This window comes from Lagenorhynchus albirostris, chromosome 1, assembly GCF_949774975.1.
Source record: "Lagenorhynchus albirostris chromosome 1, mLagAlb1.1, whole genome shotgun sequence".
NCBI lineage: Eukaryota > Metazoa > Chordata > Mammalia > Artiodactyla > Delphinidae > Lagenorhynchus > Lagenorhynchus albirostris.
This window is the reverse complement of record NC_083095.1, coordinates 153,369,078-153,387,049: the sequence shown is the minus strand read 5'-3', so window position 1 is coordinate 153,387,049 and position 17,972 is coordinate 153,369,078. Positions and strand designations below refer to the sequence as shown.

Here is a 17,972-nt window from a genome sequence, read left to right as displayed (position 1 = left end):
CTTGAGAGGAGAAGCAGCATCAACACAAATACCGTCATCGACAACCAAACACACACCGGAACATATTCAGCCACCACCAGAATTTTGTGTAAACTAGATGAAGTCTGATTTCCAATAGCAGTCACAGTGAAACCCAAGACCCCCTCAGAAATACACAGCTCTACATATAAGGGCATATGGTGCTACGGTAGAGAAAGTGGGGACTTGAGAGGTGGATAAGAATGGCGGAGAATCTGGACCCAATTCTTTTTTTTGTTGGGGGACTCTGGGCATGATCGTTGCCTCAATACCCTCATCTGTGAAATGGGCATGATTGTACTTCTCCCATAAGAATCTCGTAACTTTTAAATACTTTTAAAGTAGACAAAGCATGTATCACAGGCTTTGGTACCTAACGATGGTTTGATGACCTTCCATTACAAGGGGCTTCAGGGTCTATCTGGTTCAACCCCACATGTAACAGGCCAGTGAACAGAATCTTTCCACTTGCTGGGTAGTAATAAGGCCTTGGCTGGGTTTCCAGGTCTGTGGCTCTTTTCCTCTAGCTCCATGGTGAGCTGATGGGTGGAGGGTACCTGATGCTGTCAGCCTGGATGGTGCTGATTCTAGTGGACGGGGTCATTGAAATGATGAGAGAACTTTGTTTGAATATTTGGGAGGGGAGTCTTGTCTTTCTCTGTCTGGGCTAGAATATTTCAAATACCTTCCTGAAGTTAGAGGAGAAGAAAATACTCCCAAGAGTTTAGTGAAAGTGGTTGCAGCATCTCTTGGGGGTGGTTTTGGTAGCTGATAAGTTTCTGTCAGTGAAGCCATATATCTTTGATGACCTTGGTGATGTCTGCTGGGAACAGACCTCTTGGCCTTCAATTCCTGGAAATCCGGGATTCTAATGAGATAAAGGGGAGTGTAAAGACTGATCTCCATCTCTCAGTCTCTCTCTCACACACACACAGGGCATTGGAGTACTAGCACTGTGCAGCATCTGCTTCTGTGAAGGTGATTTCACAGCATACAGGTAATCAGAGGATAGCAGTTCCAAGAGGCCTTTTTAATCTTAGTGCGAGGAAACTCGAACTTTAGAGGCTTTGAGAGAAACTCTGGAGAGATGAGGCCGCCTGGGAAGCTAAATTCTTGCCACTGAGGGCCAGGGGATGGTGGAGCCATCACTCAGGAGAGGACTGAGAACGTGCCGATGTTTGAGACCCTGGCCATCCCATATGGTCCTACACTTCCAACATCATTCCAAGTATGCCCAGTGAGAGGCCTCAGGACACTTCCCACTGTGGGCCACACGGGAGCTGAAAGAGTCCTGTCTTGCACTGCAGAAGCAGCAGCTTTTAGAAGCAGAGATACTTTGCTTTTTGGGGCCAAAGTCAGGCTAGGCTTTGTTGGCATAAAGGGCTGGAGTGGCCCTTTGCCCTGCTTGTGCCCATCTGGTGATTAGAGAATGGAATCTGTTTTTAAAGAGGAGAGTCGACACTCCCTGATGGGCGAGGAGTGAAGCCCTCGCCAAAGTCATGCTTCTGTTTCCAAAGGGAAGCTTCTGGGGCCTGGTGAGAGCAGGGAGCCCTGGAATGCTCGGGAGGGAGGGGGAGCCACCCTGGCTTCTGCATGCAGAGGGTGTCCTGGCCATGGGGCAGCAGGAGCAGTGGCCACGGCTTTTCCTTTGTCCTCCCTCGCCTTGGGAGGGAAGCAGTTCTCTGCATCCGTGCAGCCATACAGACACCTCCTCTGTCCCCAAGAGACACAGCTGCCCCTCCTCTTCATCTCTGGATACGCCTGTCACCTTTCAGTTCTCTTCAGGCCAGTGGTTCTCGAAGAGTGGTCTCCAGACCAGCAACATCAGCATCACCTGGGCAGGTGTTAGAACTCAAATCCTGGAGCCCCACCCAAACGTACTGAATCAGAAACTGTGGGGTGGGGCCCGGCAGTCTGTATTTTAACAAGCCCCCCGCCCCCGAAAATTCAGACACTCCCTCATTTGCCATCTCCTGCCATGACACTTGTGGGCCCAGGAGGCCAGAGGGAGGGTGAAGTTACAGAGGAACTTGAAGGGAAACAGCTCACCTGCAGTGGGTCCCTCAAACCCATCTACACCCTGCCAGGGCCATCCTGTGCGAAGGTTTGCTTGTTTGTAAAGGAGTCAGTGGATGATGGAAAGGCAGTGACAGGGAAAAGATGGGCCAGTCATGTCAAGAGACAAAATATCTAGGCGTCAGGAGAGTAAATTATCCAGGGGAGTGGACAGTAAACCTCACACCTGCTGAGCCTGGATACAAAGGCTCTCAGTGGACTCCTGCTCTTCTCTTGCTGTGGTGTGGGGACATTGTATTTGTCATCTGTACCCCTCTCACTCCCAGGCAGCAAAACAGACATTAAGAGCAAGGGTTCTGAAATCAGACAGATGGAAGTATTATCCTATCTGTGGCCCTACTGGCCCCGATAATGGGGCTTAGCACATGGTTGGCGTGAGTTGAAGGATGATCACTGCTCGGTGCCCCTGTTTCTTCATCTGTGAAATGGGAATGATAACCAGAGCTCCCGCCTAAATTGCCCTGAGGATGAATGAAGTGATGTCCACCCAGTGTTTAGCTCTGTGTCCGGATAGAGGGAAGGTTCAATAGCTGTTGGCTACGACTAGGATTCTAGGTGGAGAGTTTAGGAGTTGAGTTTAGGAGTTCTAGATCTGGTCGTTGCTCTCTAATCAAGCTGGTAAGTTCTAACAGACAGCTTTCAGGTAGTTTACTAGGGTAGTGGTTATGGAGTCACAACGCCAAGATTCAGATTCTCATTCAATTGCTTATCAGCTCTGTGATCTCAGGCAAATTACTCAATCCCCTGCTTCTGCCTCAAAGATTGTAGTGAAGATTAATTCGCACATAGTAGATTAATCCACCTAAAATATTTCCCACAGTGCTTGGCACAGAGTAAGCACAGAATTACACCCAAGGGCAACTGAAAAGGGATTTGTTTTGGGGGAAAAACAGAGATCTGAGGGTGAGGGTCTCCTTTCCTGACTGTTCATGGGCTGGAGACCCACAGGAGAGCTTTGATTGCACTGAATATATTCAGTGGAGCCGTCTGTAGATGCAGAGGCCTCCATCAGAAGGATTTTTTCAGAGCAGGACATTGAAATGAAAATGTTCTGGAAAAGCTTTTTGTAAACTTCACATGCTATACAAATGTTGGTGTTTCCTTCTGCATTTCCAAAGAAGCACTAGAATGTTCAGCCTGGAGTTCAGCCTTAGTGTAGGGACCAGTCTCTGGAAAGGGAGATTTGTTCTAGGAGCATGGAATCCTCTTTGGTGTTCCAGGGATCTGGGCCTAGGAGTGGGGACCGTGAGGAGTCAGGGATCCGAGTGTCAGGGGAGGCTGGAGATCATGTTAGGGTCGAGGTGGCACCTGGAAGGTTGGAGATCCTTAGATGATGATGTGATAGAAGGAGGAATGTTGACAAGGTATATGTGTGTGTGTGTGTGTGTGTGTGTGTGTGTGTGTGTGTGTGTGTGTGTGTGTGTGTTTGCCTGCACATGTGCAACAAATATATGAGAACACTTGACAAAACGTTTAGGAATAAGTGAGCTGCCATAACTCTTGAATTCTCATTTCTTTTTACCTGACTGGGAAGCCTCTTCATCATGATCTTGTGACAGCAGAAATCAGAATTCCGTCAGGGCCCTGGGTACAAACCATGGGGGACACCATCGCCCCAGTGTCCATAGCCGCACTTGTTGAGACTAGAATGTGGTCCCAACCTGCCAGTGCTGGGGGAAAAGAGGCGGCAGCAGCGTGTGGCCTTCTGTGCTGGGTGGGCAGAGCGTGTGGACGCCTGGCGCAGCTCCCCACTCCCTCCTCACACCTGAAGCCAGGGCATCTCTTCTCCTTATCACGTCTATGTGCATCTCTCTCTATCTGGACGCAAGCTGCTGCCTCTCTTCTCCATTCTCTGGATCCCACTGGCTTTTCCCACTGGGTTTTTCTTGAGGCTTTTGGGATCTGGAGGACACATGTGCATTGCTTTCATGCCCAGTTCCTGTTGGGATTCAGATGCTGCCTTGGCACACTGGTCCGGTTGTCCTCCCAGCCTGCTGGTGCGGGTGAGGTGAGGACCACTCTCGGGTACCATCCTTTTCCAGGGTGAAGTTCTGAGTCCTCCCACAGGTTAGAGAGAACCCAGAAGGTCTGGCTGTTCCAAGGCTTGTGTGCTTCCTGGGTGTATAAATGTTTCCAGGCTCTTGCAAAGGAGATAAGCATTCATAGGCTGATTGAGAGATTACCGGGTTTACAGATTCGGCCAAAACATTTGGCTGACGTGAGCATATTCTCTAATAAATGAGAGCCTTATGAGAAATATGCAAATTGGTGTTAACTAGGAATTGATCTGGCACCTCTCTTTTCTCAGGCTCTGAAGCCAAGGCTAGGGCCCCCTTGCCTCCATCCTCCTCCCAAATCAGCCGTTTGGTCACCTGAAGTTGAGAAGAGGGTGGGGGGCCTGAAGGGCACACTCAGGAATCTAGAGAAAGCTGTATTGCTCTCCCACAAAACAACACAAAGTGGATGATGAGTAAGCAACCTATTAGCAGTGAATTTACTGTGAGTAAGGCTTTCTCTAAGGGACTCCTTCACAGAAAGGCATCAATTTTCCCCCACGGGTAGCTAGGGAAGAATATTTGCTGGCGCGTACTTGATAGAGCTATGAGTACAATGACTGTGAAAGCCTAGCCAAGGGCCTGGGTAAATGGAAGACCCACGGTGAATGAATGAACGAATAAGTTCTTATTTTTCAGGGTGTGGTAGGCTTGTGCCAGGAGGAAGTGGAGTAAAATGCAGTGGTTCTCAAAGGGACCAGCAGAACAAGAAAACTTGTTGGAAATGCAAAATTCTCAAGACCCCCCCCAGACCTCCTGAGTCAGAAACTCTGGGATGAGGACCAATAATCCATATTTCTTTAAAAAATTTTAAAAGATTTTTAACTTTTCATTTTGAAATAGTTTGAGATTTACCAGAAATGTTACAAAATAGTACCAAAAAAGCTTCCTTATACTGTTCACCCAGCTTTCCCCAGTGTTACCATCTTACGTAACTACAGGGCAGTGATCAAAACCAGGAGAGTAACGTTGATACAACCCTATTACCTAATCTACAGACTTTATCTAAATCTTACCAGTTGTCCCACTGCTGTCCTTTTCTTCTCTGAGATCCAATCCAGGATTATATTGATACATTGTATTTAGCTGCCATGTTACCTTATTCTCTTTAAATCTGGGGCAGTTCTTCAGGCTTTCTTTGTCTTTCACGATCTGTGCACTTTTTTTTTTAATTTATTTTTTTTACATCTTTATTGGAGTATAATTGCTTTACAATGGTGTGTTAGTTTCTGCTTTATAACAAAGTGAATCAGTTATACATATACATATGTTCCCATATCTCCTCCCTCTTGCGTCTCCCTCCCTCCCACCCTCCCTATCCCACCCCTCTAGGTGGTCACAAAGCACAGAGCTGATCTCCCTGTGCTATGCGGCGGCTTCCCACTAGCTATCTATTTTACGTTTGGTAGGGTATATATGTCCATGCCACTCTCTCACTGTGCACTTTTGAAGGATCCTCACTAGTTATTTTGTAGACTGTCCCACAATTTGGGTTTGCCTGATGTTTTCTCACAATTGAATGCCAGTTAGGCATTTTTGGCAGGAACACCACAGAAGTGATGCTGTGCCCGTTCAGTACGTTGTGTCAGGGGTACACGACGTCTGTACGTTTTATTACCAGTGATGTTAACTTTATCACTTGGTCAGAATGGTGTCTGCTAGGTTTCTCCACTGCAGAGTGACTATTTTTTTCTCCTCTGTAATTAATAAGCATAATATTTTGAAGCTTTGTAAATATCTTGTTTCTTATCATTCTTTCACACATTAGTTTTAGCATTCATTGATGATTCTTGCCTGAAACAAATATTAGTGTGCCATTTGTCAATGGTGATTTTTCTATTTCTATTCTTTTCCTCTACATTTATTAATTGGATCTTGTTGTAAGGAAAAGCTTTCTTTTCTTATTTGTTGATTAAATTACTTCGTTATATCAATATGGACTGATGGGTATTTATTTTGTTCTATGAATTATAACCCATGTATTAACTTGCTAGGGCTGCTGTAAGAAAGTGTCAGAGACTGAGTGGCTTCAACAATAGAAATTTATTTTCTCACAGTTCTGGAGGCTGGAAGTCTGAGATCAAGGTGTCAGCAGGGTTGGTTCCATCTACCCTCTGGGTACGTCTATGTCTTAGTGTCCTCTTATAAGGACACCAGTCATATTTGATTAGTTCCCACCTTAATGACTTTATTTTAACTTAATTACCTCTTAAAGACCCTATCTCTAAATACAGTCATAGTCTAAGGTACTGGGAGTTAGGACTTCAACATATGAATTTTGGGCAGATATAATTCAGCTCATAACAATCTATGACTGTCATTATATTGTCATTATATTTTGTTGCTCAAATCATCCCCAGTTTGGCCATTGGAGACCCCTTCATACTGGCTCCTGTGTCCCTTCTTCATGCCCCCATTAATTCTTGAGCACCTTCTTACTTTCCAGTACTGCAAGCTGTTCCAAGCACATCTTGTACTTTCTCTGCCCCAGCCCTGGAATTAATGTGTTTCTCCAAGGATCCCTCATTCTTTTTACTGGAGAATGGTAGTGATCACCTCCTGGATGGTTCTGTGGCATGCTAAAGTTTGAGAATCTCTGATAGAGTGGTTCTGAGCCCAGACTTGGATTTGAATCCAGCTCTATCCCTTCTTAGATGAGTGACATTCAATTAGTTACTTAATTTCTATAAGTCTGTTTCCTTTTCTGTTGAAAGGGGATAATGCTACCCACCTCCTAGGGTGGTTATAAGGATTGATGCATTACATAAAGCATTTTGCACAGCCCCTGGCTCATAATCAATGCCCAACGATGATTGGCTTTCATTATTAGGTGAGCCATTTCTAAAGGCCAAAGACCAAATAACACATTTTCGTCTGGGGAGTGGATAGATTCTAGAGGGATTCCCAAGAACGTCTCAATGACCTACTAGAATAAACGCTACATATCGATCTGAGGAATTGTGTCTTGAGATCATAGCTGGCATTTTCCAGGAAGATCCATGGAAGCCCATCCTGCAGCATTTCTTCTTGGCGCTAATGTACCACCAACGTTCCCAACACTCTGGGCACCTGAGGGCGGGAGGAATGAGGGTGAGATGGTGAGTCTGGATGTAGTTCCTCATCTCATAGTATGGTTTCTAGTCTCCAGGTGGACCAGGCCACCTCCCTTGAAACCAGGAGTTTTAGCTCTTATTCCTTCTCCATTTGGAAGACCACCTTCTAAAGAGTGTGGGGGAGGGGTGACGAGCCAAGGATTTTAGTTTTCAGTTGCCAGGGCAACGGGATCATGGTGAGTGGGAGAGATCATAGCTATGAGAAAGGCAGAGTGCGACTGTTCTGGTTTTTTATTACGTTTGTTAATGATCTCTTTGTCTTTTTTGCAGAGAGCACGGATAACTTTGTCTCTTGTAAGTCTCTTTTACCTTTTGCTTTGAAAGTGATTTATTCTGATACTTTTGGTAACTACTGAGTCCAAATAGCCCTCTTTTGTATTCTACCAGCATCCTCAGACTCATGGCCGCTGAGAGCATCTGAGTGAACTGTGAAAGGAGAGTAGAAATACTTGAGCAGTTCCAAGCCCACTCCTCTTGGACAGTCACTTGCTGCCTCAGTTTCCCTGCAGTTTTCTAGGGTCTGACCATGTTGTGGGTCTTCCCACCCAGACAGACAGAGGTGGTGTCAGGAAGGATGTGGGGTTCACGTGCCCCAGTGGACCCCTGTTGAGCATCTCAGTTGTTCTTGCAGAGAGAATGTGGAGCCTATAAACATGTTAGTGTTTGTCACCTGCTTTGAGAGCCAGGACCTACCTCGTGTGGAGCTGTGATTGACAAGGTCTCCTGAAAGGTTCACCTGTCCTCAGATGAGATTATTGAGGCTCAGTCTATAAGTGATTTGGGGCCAGGACTAGACGATCCCCAGAGGATTTGGTGTTTTGCTCATGGTCTGTGGGGAAACATATTTATTCCTTTTCCTTTTGTCCCCTGTGGGAGAGGAACAGGGACGGCTGAGGCCATTTCTGCTCCCTGTTCGGCCTGAGACAGTAGACAGTCCTGTTTAGAACGCCCCTTGTTGTTTGGCACAGATGTAAATATAACCTGGATTCCTTTGTTTGTCCTCGGTCTTTGAGGACTTGTCATCTCACAGGATGTCCCTCCAGAGAATTTTGAACTGGGGCTCTCTCTGGACAAGGAGTTGATTCTAGAAGGAGGACTAATGGATGCTCGGCTTCCCATCCAGGCCTTGCTGGGAAGAGCAGATGTTTCCTAGTCAGATAAACTTGCTGCCAACTGAAGCTGCCATTGTGTTCTGAAATCTGCCGTAGGGCAACAGATAGTGGGTTGTTTATGGGGCCACAGGCCTCCTGGATCTCACTGAGGAGTGAAGAGGGAACGAGGAAGGGCATGGAGAGTCTGGGACAGGATAAGGGGTGCAGAGAGGAGCTGAATGTCAGCAACAGCTACCATCACCCACGAAACTGGCCGAATCCAGACCCTGGCTGTGATCCCAAACCATTTTTTTCCCTCTTATTTATTCAATATCTCATGGCCCACATTGTCCAGGTTACATTATTTACTCTGTGATGGGGATTGGGGGACGGGAGCAAAGGTTCTTTATACCTATGGAGTCTGTCTTTGAGTCATCAGTACCCACCAGGCAGCCACACGGGGATCCGATCTCTGGGGACCCCTGCAAAGCCTGGGGAGGCCAGGCAGTCAGAGTCTAGCTTCAAGGGGATGTTCTCCAGCAAGAACTTTCAAGAGGACTTGGGAGTTAGGCAGGGACCGTGGCTGAGGCTCTCGTGGCCAGGAAGCTAACTACTCTTCTCTATTTATGTTTGGTTTTCAGTCTACGAAGTGAGCCCCACCCCTCCTATCACTGTGACCCATAAACCAGAGGAAGACACTTTTGGGGTGAGTCACTCCTTGGTCAAGAGGAAGGTGTTTACTGATGCAGTAGTTTTTCAGGCTTCTGTTTTAGTAGCTAACTTTTCCCAATACTGCCTTATTTGGAACTCTAGCATACGTGGCATAGAGAAGCCGTGATGAATGACCTCCTTTCAGGTGGTTAAAACCTTCCTTGTTTGATGAGAATAATTCATTGTTTGAGGAAGTCTTTGAGGATCTGCTTTAAGCCCTAAGGCTCGGGAGGAGAACAGTTTGAAACTTCCCACTCCATTAGGAGCCAGCTGGGCCTGATTCGAAGGGGCTGCTAACTGTACAGACTTTTACAAAAGTCAGAGTTGCCCAGGGCATCTTCTTGAGTGGGAGGTGACCCCACCTCCCGCTCTCAGAGCCTGAGGTTTCTCTGGGGAGAAAAGGAAAGGAGTCTTTTTAGAATCTCCTGGATAAGAATATTATGCAAAGAATGTCAATGTGAAGATGCAAGATTTGCTTGCTAATTAAAACCACAATGGAACAACAGGCAGAAGCATCTCTGGGCTTCCTCCTGCATCTCTTAGGATGGTCCCCAGATGAGAGGGCTCAGAACACTGAATCATGGAACTTTCTCTAATCAGTCTGGGTAATTTATTTTTTGATGTTCTTAGAGTCTCATAAATTCCATCTTCTCAAGACTTTACTCAGTCTGAGAAGTTCTGAAGTTCACTGAAGTTATGGGAGGGCTACAGTTGCTACTGTAATAGGATGTTCTCATCTGAGCATGCATGTTACTTCATACTCCGGTTTTCTGTAACTGCTTGACTGTCTGTTTTTGGCTCCCAATAGGTATCCATAGCCGTTGGACTTGCTGCTTTTGCCTGTGTCCTGTTGGTGGTTCTCTTTATCATGATCAACAAGTATGGTCGACGGTCCAAATTTGGAATGAAGGGTAAGGTGGAATTTTCATTTGCGAGGGTCTCATGGGGGAAACATGGCTCCTTTTGATCAAAAGATGCTGTTTTAATTTCTTTGCTCTCTGAGACGGCTTCAGGGTGGTGGGCTTAAGTGGCCCTGGTAGAGACTCCCATCTACACGTTTATTATTGGTAGTGATGGATTGAAGGCAGTGTTGGTGTGAGGACCAAACTGTGGACCACCTGGTTTTTCTGTAATGACTAAAAACATTGCTTCACTGGGCTGGTACAATGAGGATGATTTGGGAAAGAAGTTGGGTTTGAGGGCAAATGAAGAGGACTTACCTTTCTTTTTATTTTTGGTGGGTAAAAGGACTCTTTGTTTGAGTAACTTGGTTTTTCTCTTGTCTGCACCCATCCTTGGAGTTGTGATGAGAAGGTATTAGCAGAACTAAATGTAGGATGGTAGACTGTGGCATTGAGAGGTTGCCCATGCGTGGTATCTCAGCACGTAGCTCTACACAGAGTTCCAGAATGGATGCCAAGAGCAACGTGATTGCTAAATCTGCTGGCCAGTTTCCACAACACAGAGTACTCAACCCCATTACAGCTGGGGTGGAATGTGAGACGTGGCTCTCCACCAAGGCTTGGGAAAAGGGGGCTGGCACAAAAGGGGTTAATGTGGTGAATTACCATCCATCTGCCTGGTCCCAGGATGGATCTGACCAAATGGCACAAGGGAGGCTGGATACCAGTGCTTAAACAGAAACTTGAATTTCAAGATATACTCCCAGCTGGGGTTTCCATTTATGGCTGATGTTAATAGGAGAAGGGTGGGGAGGGAGTATGAAGTATTTGACAAGCCGTCAGGTTCCTGAGCAGGGATTCAGGTTGGAGTCTTCTGGTGAGATTATGGGATCCAGAAAGATGAATTTCGATGACTTCTGCACACGAACTGGTATCTGTGGTTGGGGTCTTGACCTGGGGGCTCAGGAATTAAGGGGAAAGCATGAATGAGATTCACAAGGTTAGTGGTCCCCTGAACTTATATGTAAGTGTTTAATTGTTTGTACATGGTGGCAGGGGGCGGGGTTGGGAAGGAACTAATCCATAGCTTCTGTTATATTGTCAGAAGAGTCTGTGACCACCCTACAAGTTTAGAACACTGATATATAGCAAGGGATAGCCATAGAGAACTAGAAAGGCAGAAATCATGGGGGAGGACTGTCTGGCTTCCCAGAAGCCTCCTGCCTCTTTCTGCTCTTGGTTAAGCTGAACAAGTCCCAGAAGAGCAAACCAGGTTTTCTTGAAGCAAATGAAATATTTTGACCAAGAGAAATAACACGTAAAGGCAAATTATAAAACTTCTCTATATATTAGAAGTTTGGCCTGAAGCCAGATGACTTAAACAAGAGGAGACCACGGTCAGCCACCTTGGCTGGAGAGGTTTTATCTACCAGTACCCCACGGGCCAAACAGGGCTTCACAGGTTTGGAAGATCAGTGACCCCCATGCAGGCTCTGAGCCTTCAGTCTTAGCATCATCCCTGGGCTCCTGGCTTTGAGGACCTGGCACTAGTACTTGTGCAAAATTTTCCTACCATGGGAGGAACTTTCCTAGCTCTTCCTCCCTCCACCTAAGGAAACAGCAGGGCCTTGACCAAAGGGAAAAACGGGGCATTATTGCTCTCCCCTGGAGAGGCACGCCACTAGCTGAGACCCTGCAACAAGACTGGCACCACCAAACAAGCAGATTTTTCCTCTTAATTGTCATCTGTTTTCTGGAAGAGCGTGTCCCCATGTCGGATGAATTAGGCAGCACCCAGCGGGGTGCTTTCCCCTCAGCTGTCCTTGGAGCCTCTCCCAACACCCACTCCCCTCTCCCGGGCTGAGCTGCCTTCATTGGCCCTGGTTGTGCCGCAAGAACACATCCATAAGTTTGGAAGTGAAATATTCCTTAATTTAAAGTCAGGTGACCTGAAGAAGTTTGGCTAGAGTGAGAGGCAAGATAAGATGTTGTATCCAAGGCTGACCCTGTTTAGAATTAAGCCTGCATCTTTCTGATCTTTGTTATGCCTGACTGTATTTAGTTCTCATCTTAGGATGAAACAGCAAATGCCCTAGGCTGCATACACCCTTGATCTTTTATTAGCAGCGGGTCTCCCAGTCCAGAAAAAAGAGCAAAGTTGCGTGTACCAGAAGTCCCCCAAATCTGACTCAGGCAAACCTCCATCTCTTCAGAGCCACCCGTTCCTCAGCTTTGAATTTTCAAATCTGGGTTAAAAATCTGTGATGCCACTTAATTGCTCTATGTTTCCAGCAAAGTTACTTAACTTCTCACAGCCTCTATTCCCACAACTTCAAAATGATGGAATGATACCACCTCCCTCATTGCATTGCTCTGAGTGTTGAGATCTGTGTGTAATTGACGTTTAAAAGGGTCCCTGTGGTTGTAGTTTTCTTCTTTCTTTGTGTATAAGCCTGTCCAAGCTTCTTTCATTGTCCTTCCAGGAAGGGCTGCCCTCCCAAGACTTAATCATGCCCTCTTTTGTCCCACACAATATTTAGTAAAAATGCTTTTCTTCCACCCTAATCCTGGGGCACTGTCATCATCTTGCTCACACATCATCTGTCCTGTTAGACCAGGAGTGACTTGTTGCAGAAACCCGCAGTCACTCAGCTGAGTATGCCTGAAACTTTGCACAGTCTTTGACAAATTGTTTCTGAACTTAGAAATGAATGACTTTAGTTTTACTCAGAAAACAAGCACAGCTTGTTAATCAGTAATGGGCTAGTTAGGGCTCATTTGGAAATCAGAGATGTCTGGGCAGTGGAGGTGGAGCGGAGATGATCTGGGAGACTCATAAATAATTCCCACCCTCCACATCTGAGGGCCTGGAACACAGTGTATGGATGAGGAGGACTTATTAAAATGAACTTCCTTCTGAGAAATAAAAAAATATATAGAAAAATACGGACATTAGTATGACAGACACTCATATTCCTGTCACTTAGAATAAGCAGCTGTTACTGTTTTGTCTTCTGTTGCATCTAATGTTTTATTCCTATTACTGATAAAACTAAGATGGCTTTAACTGTCACCCCGGTCCCATTTCCGCTTCCATTTCCATAGGCAGTCATTAGCTTGAGTTCACTGTACATCCATCAGTCCACTTGTTTTTGTCTCTCTCCCTGTATCTCTGTCTCTCCTTCTCTGCTGTCTCTGCACACCCACCCTTCGCGCCATGGCTCTCTCCCAGCTGACCCCATACCCTGCAGACTGCCAACTTAGCAACTGCCTCTACTCTATGGCAATCCTAGTGGCCAAGTCTGGTAACCAGCTCAATTTTATAGTTCTACTTACATATATGTATATATATATGTTTTGTTTTGTTTGTTTTTTCCAAATCACAATTGCATTTATTCATAGACATCTAGAAAACAATCAAAAGTATATTTGTCTCTTATAGACCTTATTAATAAATTTTATGTGGATGAGAGAGCTTGTGTCCCGAGAGTTTTAAACAGCATGATTAAAGACTGTAACACTCCCAAGAGTGGTCACAGATAGGTACAGGATGTGAAGAAAGATATACATATATACATACACATATATATGTCTACATATGTGAATACATTTACAAGATGCATTACTTTGTGTATGTTTTAATTTGTAAATGTGTTTATACTCTAAACACCCTTTTGCATCTTCTTTATTTGCTTGTCATGTGTTAGAGATCGCTCCATGTTGGTACATATAGGAATTCCACTGGGGACCTATTTTATGGAGGTTGAATGTATTAACCAGAGTTTATAGAAATGAACTGAAAATGCGTTGTCTCAGACACTTTTTTACTGTTTTCAACTGCCATCTAGTTGATCGAAATTCCGGCCTGGGGAGAGGTCAGGATTCTGCCCTGTGGAGGGTTAGGATTCGAGCTCATCTTCTCTTATAATCACAAAGGTTCTAAAATGGGGCTGAGTGTCCAGTGGGCTTTCTTTGAGCTGTGGATGAAGCCCCATGCTTTAGAGTGGCAGGATGATCCTGAAGTATTTGGCATGGTGTGGGCACTGACCAGTCAGAGCACATACTGCCCTCCTGCTGGAGCCGGCACCCGGGGGCTCCCTGCTGTGCCGGGTGTTAACTCATAATCATGCTGGATCACAGGGTGGTTGAGTGGTGGGTGGTCGGGAGGTTCAGGGCAGGGGTCGTTTACTGGGAGGGACAGAAATATATCAAAATATGTCAGTATCTTAACTAATTATATTGTGCCGGTGCATCCTGGGCCTGGAAGTGACATGGCTTAGAATTTATTCCATGCTCATCCTCATATAATATTTTAAAATTAGACATTGAAAGATCGTGACAATGATCTAGCCGGGCCCTGCAGTGTCATTATTTAGAGATGAGAAACTGAGGCATAGGAAGCCCAAGAAAGGAGGTGACCTGCTCTGGTTTTCAGTCTGGTTAAGCTGAGTGGGTTCTAGAACGGACGTTCTACCTTGCATTCTCAGTCACTTCTCATGGCAACTATCGATAGAATGACCTAACTCCTTGGTCTTGGCTGCCCCACCATGAACATCCACAGTGCATCTGCCATCTTTATTTCACGTGGTTGTTAGAACAATAACCAGGTAGAAGATGCTAGTGTGTCTTTAAATACTTAAACATGCCCTATAGTTTTCATATAAGGTGACTATCATTATTATTTAATGGAGAAAGAAGCAAACGTGTGGGGTTTTTGCAGGCTGTAAAAAGGGCATACAGTATTTGGTCTCTCTTGTCTGACTCCCTCTTAAGCATCTTTATATGTGTCTAGATCAGAGATACTGTGGGAGTGAACTTCATACTTCTTGGCTCCCTCTTACTGTCACAGAGGAAACAGAATAATGGTTTATTAGAGTTGAAACAGACCTTAGACTTATTAGGCTAATGTCCCCATTGTACAGGTAAGGAAGCAGACGCAGAGAAATGAAATGGCATGCCAAAATGCACGGCTAGCTAGAGCAATGCTGGCCTGCTTTCCCACCTGCGTGCTGTATGCAGAGAGCCTGGGAAGGTCTGGGAAAGGAAGACGGATTGTGAATAAATCAGGTCTGCTCTTCCAATACTTTATCTAATTATCTTTGAATGCTGTCCTGCTTCAAAGGGGCTTTCAAACATGTCTCTTATTAATCCTCTTTTCTCAAGCTGGGACACACCTGGCCTGGGGAAAAGGTGGGAGCTGATGGAGGAGTCTTGCTTCCCAGGCTTAGAGGACTTCCTCTGTCTCTTTCTGGACATGTTGGGGACTGCATGGCAAGGCAGCAGAAGCCAGAAAGAAGGCTGGGAAGGACAGGAGTCTAGAAAGGCTGGTTGGGCTTTCGGTAATACCTTAGGTGCTTCATCTGCTTGCCGTCCATCCTAATGGTTGGACGTGTGCTGGTGCCCCTGATGGGCCCGTGGATGGGCGCTCCAGGATTGTTCCATTGTGAATTAGCATCAGCTAATAGGTACTTAAAGTGGTTGCCTATTTGATTATGATTGGGGGTTATTAACATTTTTTTCCCCATAAACAGATGGTAACTTCTCTCCAAGTGGATTGTCAGAGTCAGATTTGGAGGGACTGATTGGTTCCGGCCAAAAGATCTCGGGGGTGGCTGCCTGCGTTGAATGGCCCTGTTATCCCTTTGGTTTAACTGCTCGGTTAACAGGAATGATTAGACTTGGGAAGGAGTCATTTCTGCCCGCTCTCCTAACCTTGGAACATTGGACTGAGAAGGGTTTCTTCCAGCTGGATGGAGGTAGGGCTGGGATCCTGGCCTCCTAATGTTTGATGCTCTAACTGGCATTTCTTCTTCAGCTGGGATAGAGGGTCCCTGTATCTATAGCCGTGAGCACAGAGCCAGGGAATTGATACAATGAGTGTGGGGTAGAAATAGAGAATTCTGAGACTACTGAAAGGTGACCTTGACCCTGGGTGAGGTCACCATTAGTGCCACTGATAAGGCAGCTTTTTTTGCCCTGAGAAATACACTTATCTGGCCTTGATTTAATGGGGCGTCAGAAGCCAAGAGCAAGGCAGAAGTGAAACTGAGTGGAGGACTTGGGTTTCCTGACTTCCTGAAATAAGTCTATTTTTCCTTCTTGCTTGTTTTTCTTTCTTGACTTCCTTTGCTGTTTCCTCCTCTGAATTGAGGTACGCAAGTGAGGAAGCTTACCCCTGGCCTTGGCAATGACCCTGTGCTTGGGATTCCTGGTGGAAGATGCCTCTTTGAACATAATTTTGAGACTGCTGTTATCCTCAGGCCCTTTGCCCTTTGTGCTGTGCATCCATCATGGGGGATGAGCTGGATGGGGTAGGGAAGGAGCATCCTGCAGGAGGAGAAAGGGGAGCCTGCATCCGGCTGGGGCTCAGCCACCAGTGGTGTCTGCCACTGCCTCCGGCCCCAGAGCATCCCGAGGAAAGAGAAGAGCTTCCGGTTGGTCTCTTCCTGGCTCTTTCTCTTAGAGGGTTAGTGACACCCTCTCTTCCTCCCTTCCCTGATACCCCCGTATGTTTAGTTTAGAGAGAGATTCACCAAGTCACTCTGGTGCACACCCCTTTATTTTTTTCTCTTGTATTAGTTCTGCTGCCACAAGCCAGAGAGGGATTTGCTGGCATCCTTGCACTGGTCTCCAGACAAGCTTTCTTCCTGACAGGCCCGGCTACCTAATTTATGGGACCCAGTGCAAAATCTTCCTAAAGCACTAGAATTGCAGGACAGCTACAGCAGAGACTTATACCCCAATCATGGGGCTCTTCCGAGCATGGAGTTAGAGTCAGGCCCGTGAAGCCAGCTCTGTTCCCTGAATACACATTCCAACGTGGTTTCAAGCCCTAGCGCCTTCATTTTTTTCCTGAATGTTGAGGAGGGAAACCGATATTTCTATGCTTCCTGTTCAGAGAGGAGCTGGAATTTGGGGTAAAGATAAGAGTATCAGCTGATTTTTCACTTCTAATCATAGCAAGGAAAGAGAAAAGGGGGCATGGGCATTTATTGAGTACCTACTGTGTGCCAGACACATATAGGCACATGTAGGCATATAAGGTCTAATATACCTTATAGTATTTTGTCCTGATGAGTGGCTGTTCTCCACATTGTAAAGGCAATAAAGCCGCTCAGAGTGGTTAAATTGCCCCATGTCATGTGGCTGGTGATCAAGAAAACCAGGTTTTAAATGAGGTCACTCTGAATCAATGGTTCTCAATCTTCACTGCACATTCCAATCACTTGGTCAAATTGTATGACTCCCTCGGCCCAGGTGGCACCCCATACTGATTAAATCCGATTCTAGAGGCGAAACTCTAGGCATGGGCATGCTTTTTTCAACACCTCGGGTGATTTCAGGTGTGCAGCCAAGGTTGAGAACCAGCGGTGTAAGGCCAAGATGCAGCTGCGCATTTAATTAGTGGCCCAGGTCATGTATGCAGTCTGCAGACCAGTGTATCTGGTCACCTTGGGACCGTGTGAAATGTGTAGATGCCTGGGATCACTCCACACCCACTGGGTCAGACCTGGGGTAAAGTGGGGGAGATTTTTGATGCTCACTAAAGTTTAGGAACCACTGCACTGAATCCTGGGGGATGCTGGGGATCTTATGAAAATGCAGATTCTGGGGAAGGGCTGAGAGTCAGTGTTTCTAACCAGTTTCCAGAGGATGCTGCTCCGGGGCCCACAGTTCAGGGAACAAAGGACGAAGTGAAAACCTCAGGCCTGGGACCTGGGGACTTAGGTCACATCTCTGTGTTCCATTTCTTCCTGTGTATCATTAGCAAAATCAGCCGGCCTCAACCCCTGACTCTGCTAGTTGGAATAATATGACTGTACAATTACAAAATAGAACCACGACTTCTAAGGCAATTTTAGTTCTACCCTCTTTGGGTAAATAAGGCTTGCTTCTTTCCTAAAGCAGTTCTGCAGTGGCTTCCTTGGTTCATAGCGAACTGCCACCTCCTTCCACACAAGGGCACTTGTAAGGCCTGCTGCCTCTGTTGATCTTAGCACAAGCGTG

At 46.1% G+C, this 17,972-nt stretch overlaps 1 protein-coding gene across 5 annotated transcripts in view; it reads left to right on the top strand.

The window, feature by feature from the left end:
* The window catches only part of NTRK3 (neurotrophic receptor tyrosine kinase 3), a 372,854-nt gene that overhangs the window by 126,124 nt on the left and 228,758 nt on the right, over positions 1 to 17,972 (top strand). For 3 of the 5 annotated variants that reach the window (XM_060156174.1, XM_060156188.1, XM_060156180.1), the window contains exons 9-11: positions 7,532 to 7,555; positions 8,994 to 9,058; positions 9,872 to 9,974. In XM_060156174.1, the coding sequence (XP_060012157.1) occupies positions 7,532 to 7,555; positions 8,994 to 9,058; positions 9,872 to 9,974 (192 nt within the window). The remainder of the gene's footprint in view (positions 1 to 7,531; positions 7,556 to 8,993; positions 9,059 to 9,871; positions 9,975 to 17,972) is intronic. The other 2 variants (XM_060156177.1, XM_060156183.1) reach the window with 1 other exon arrangement.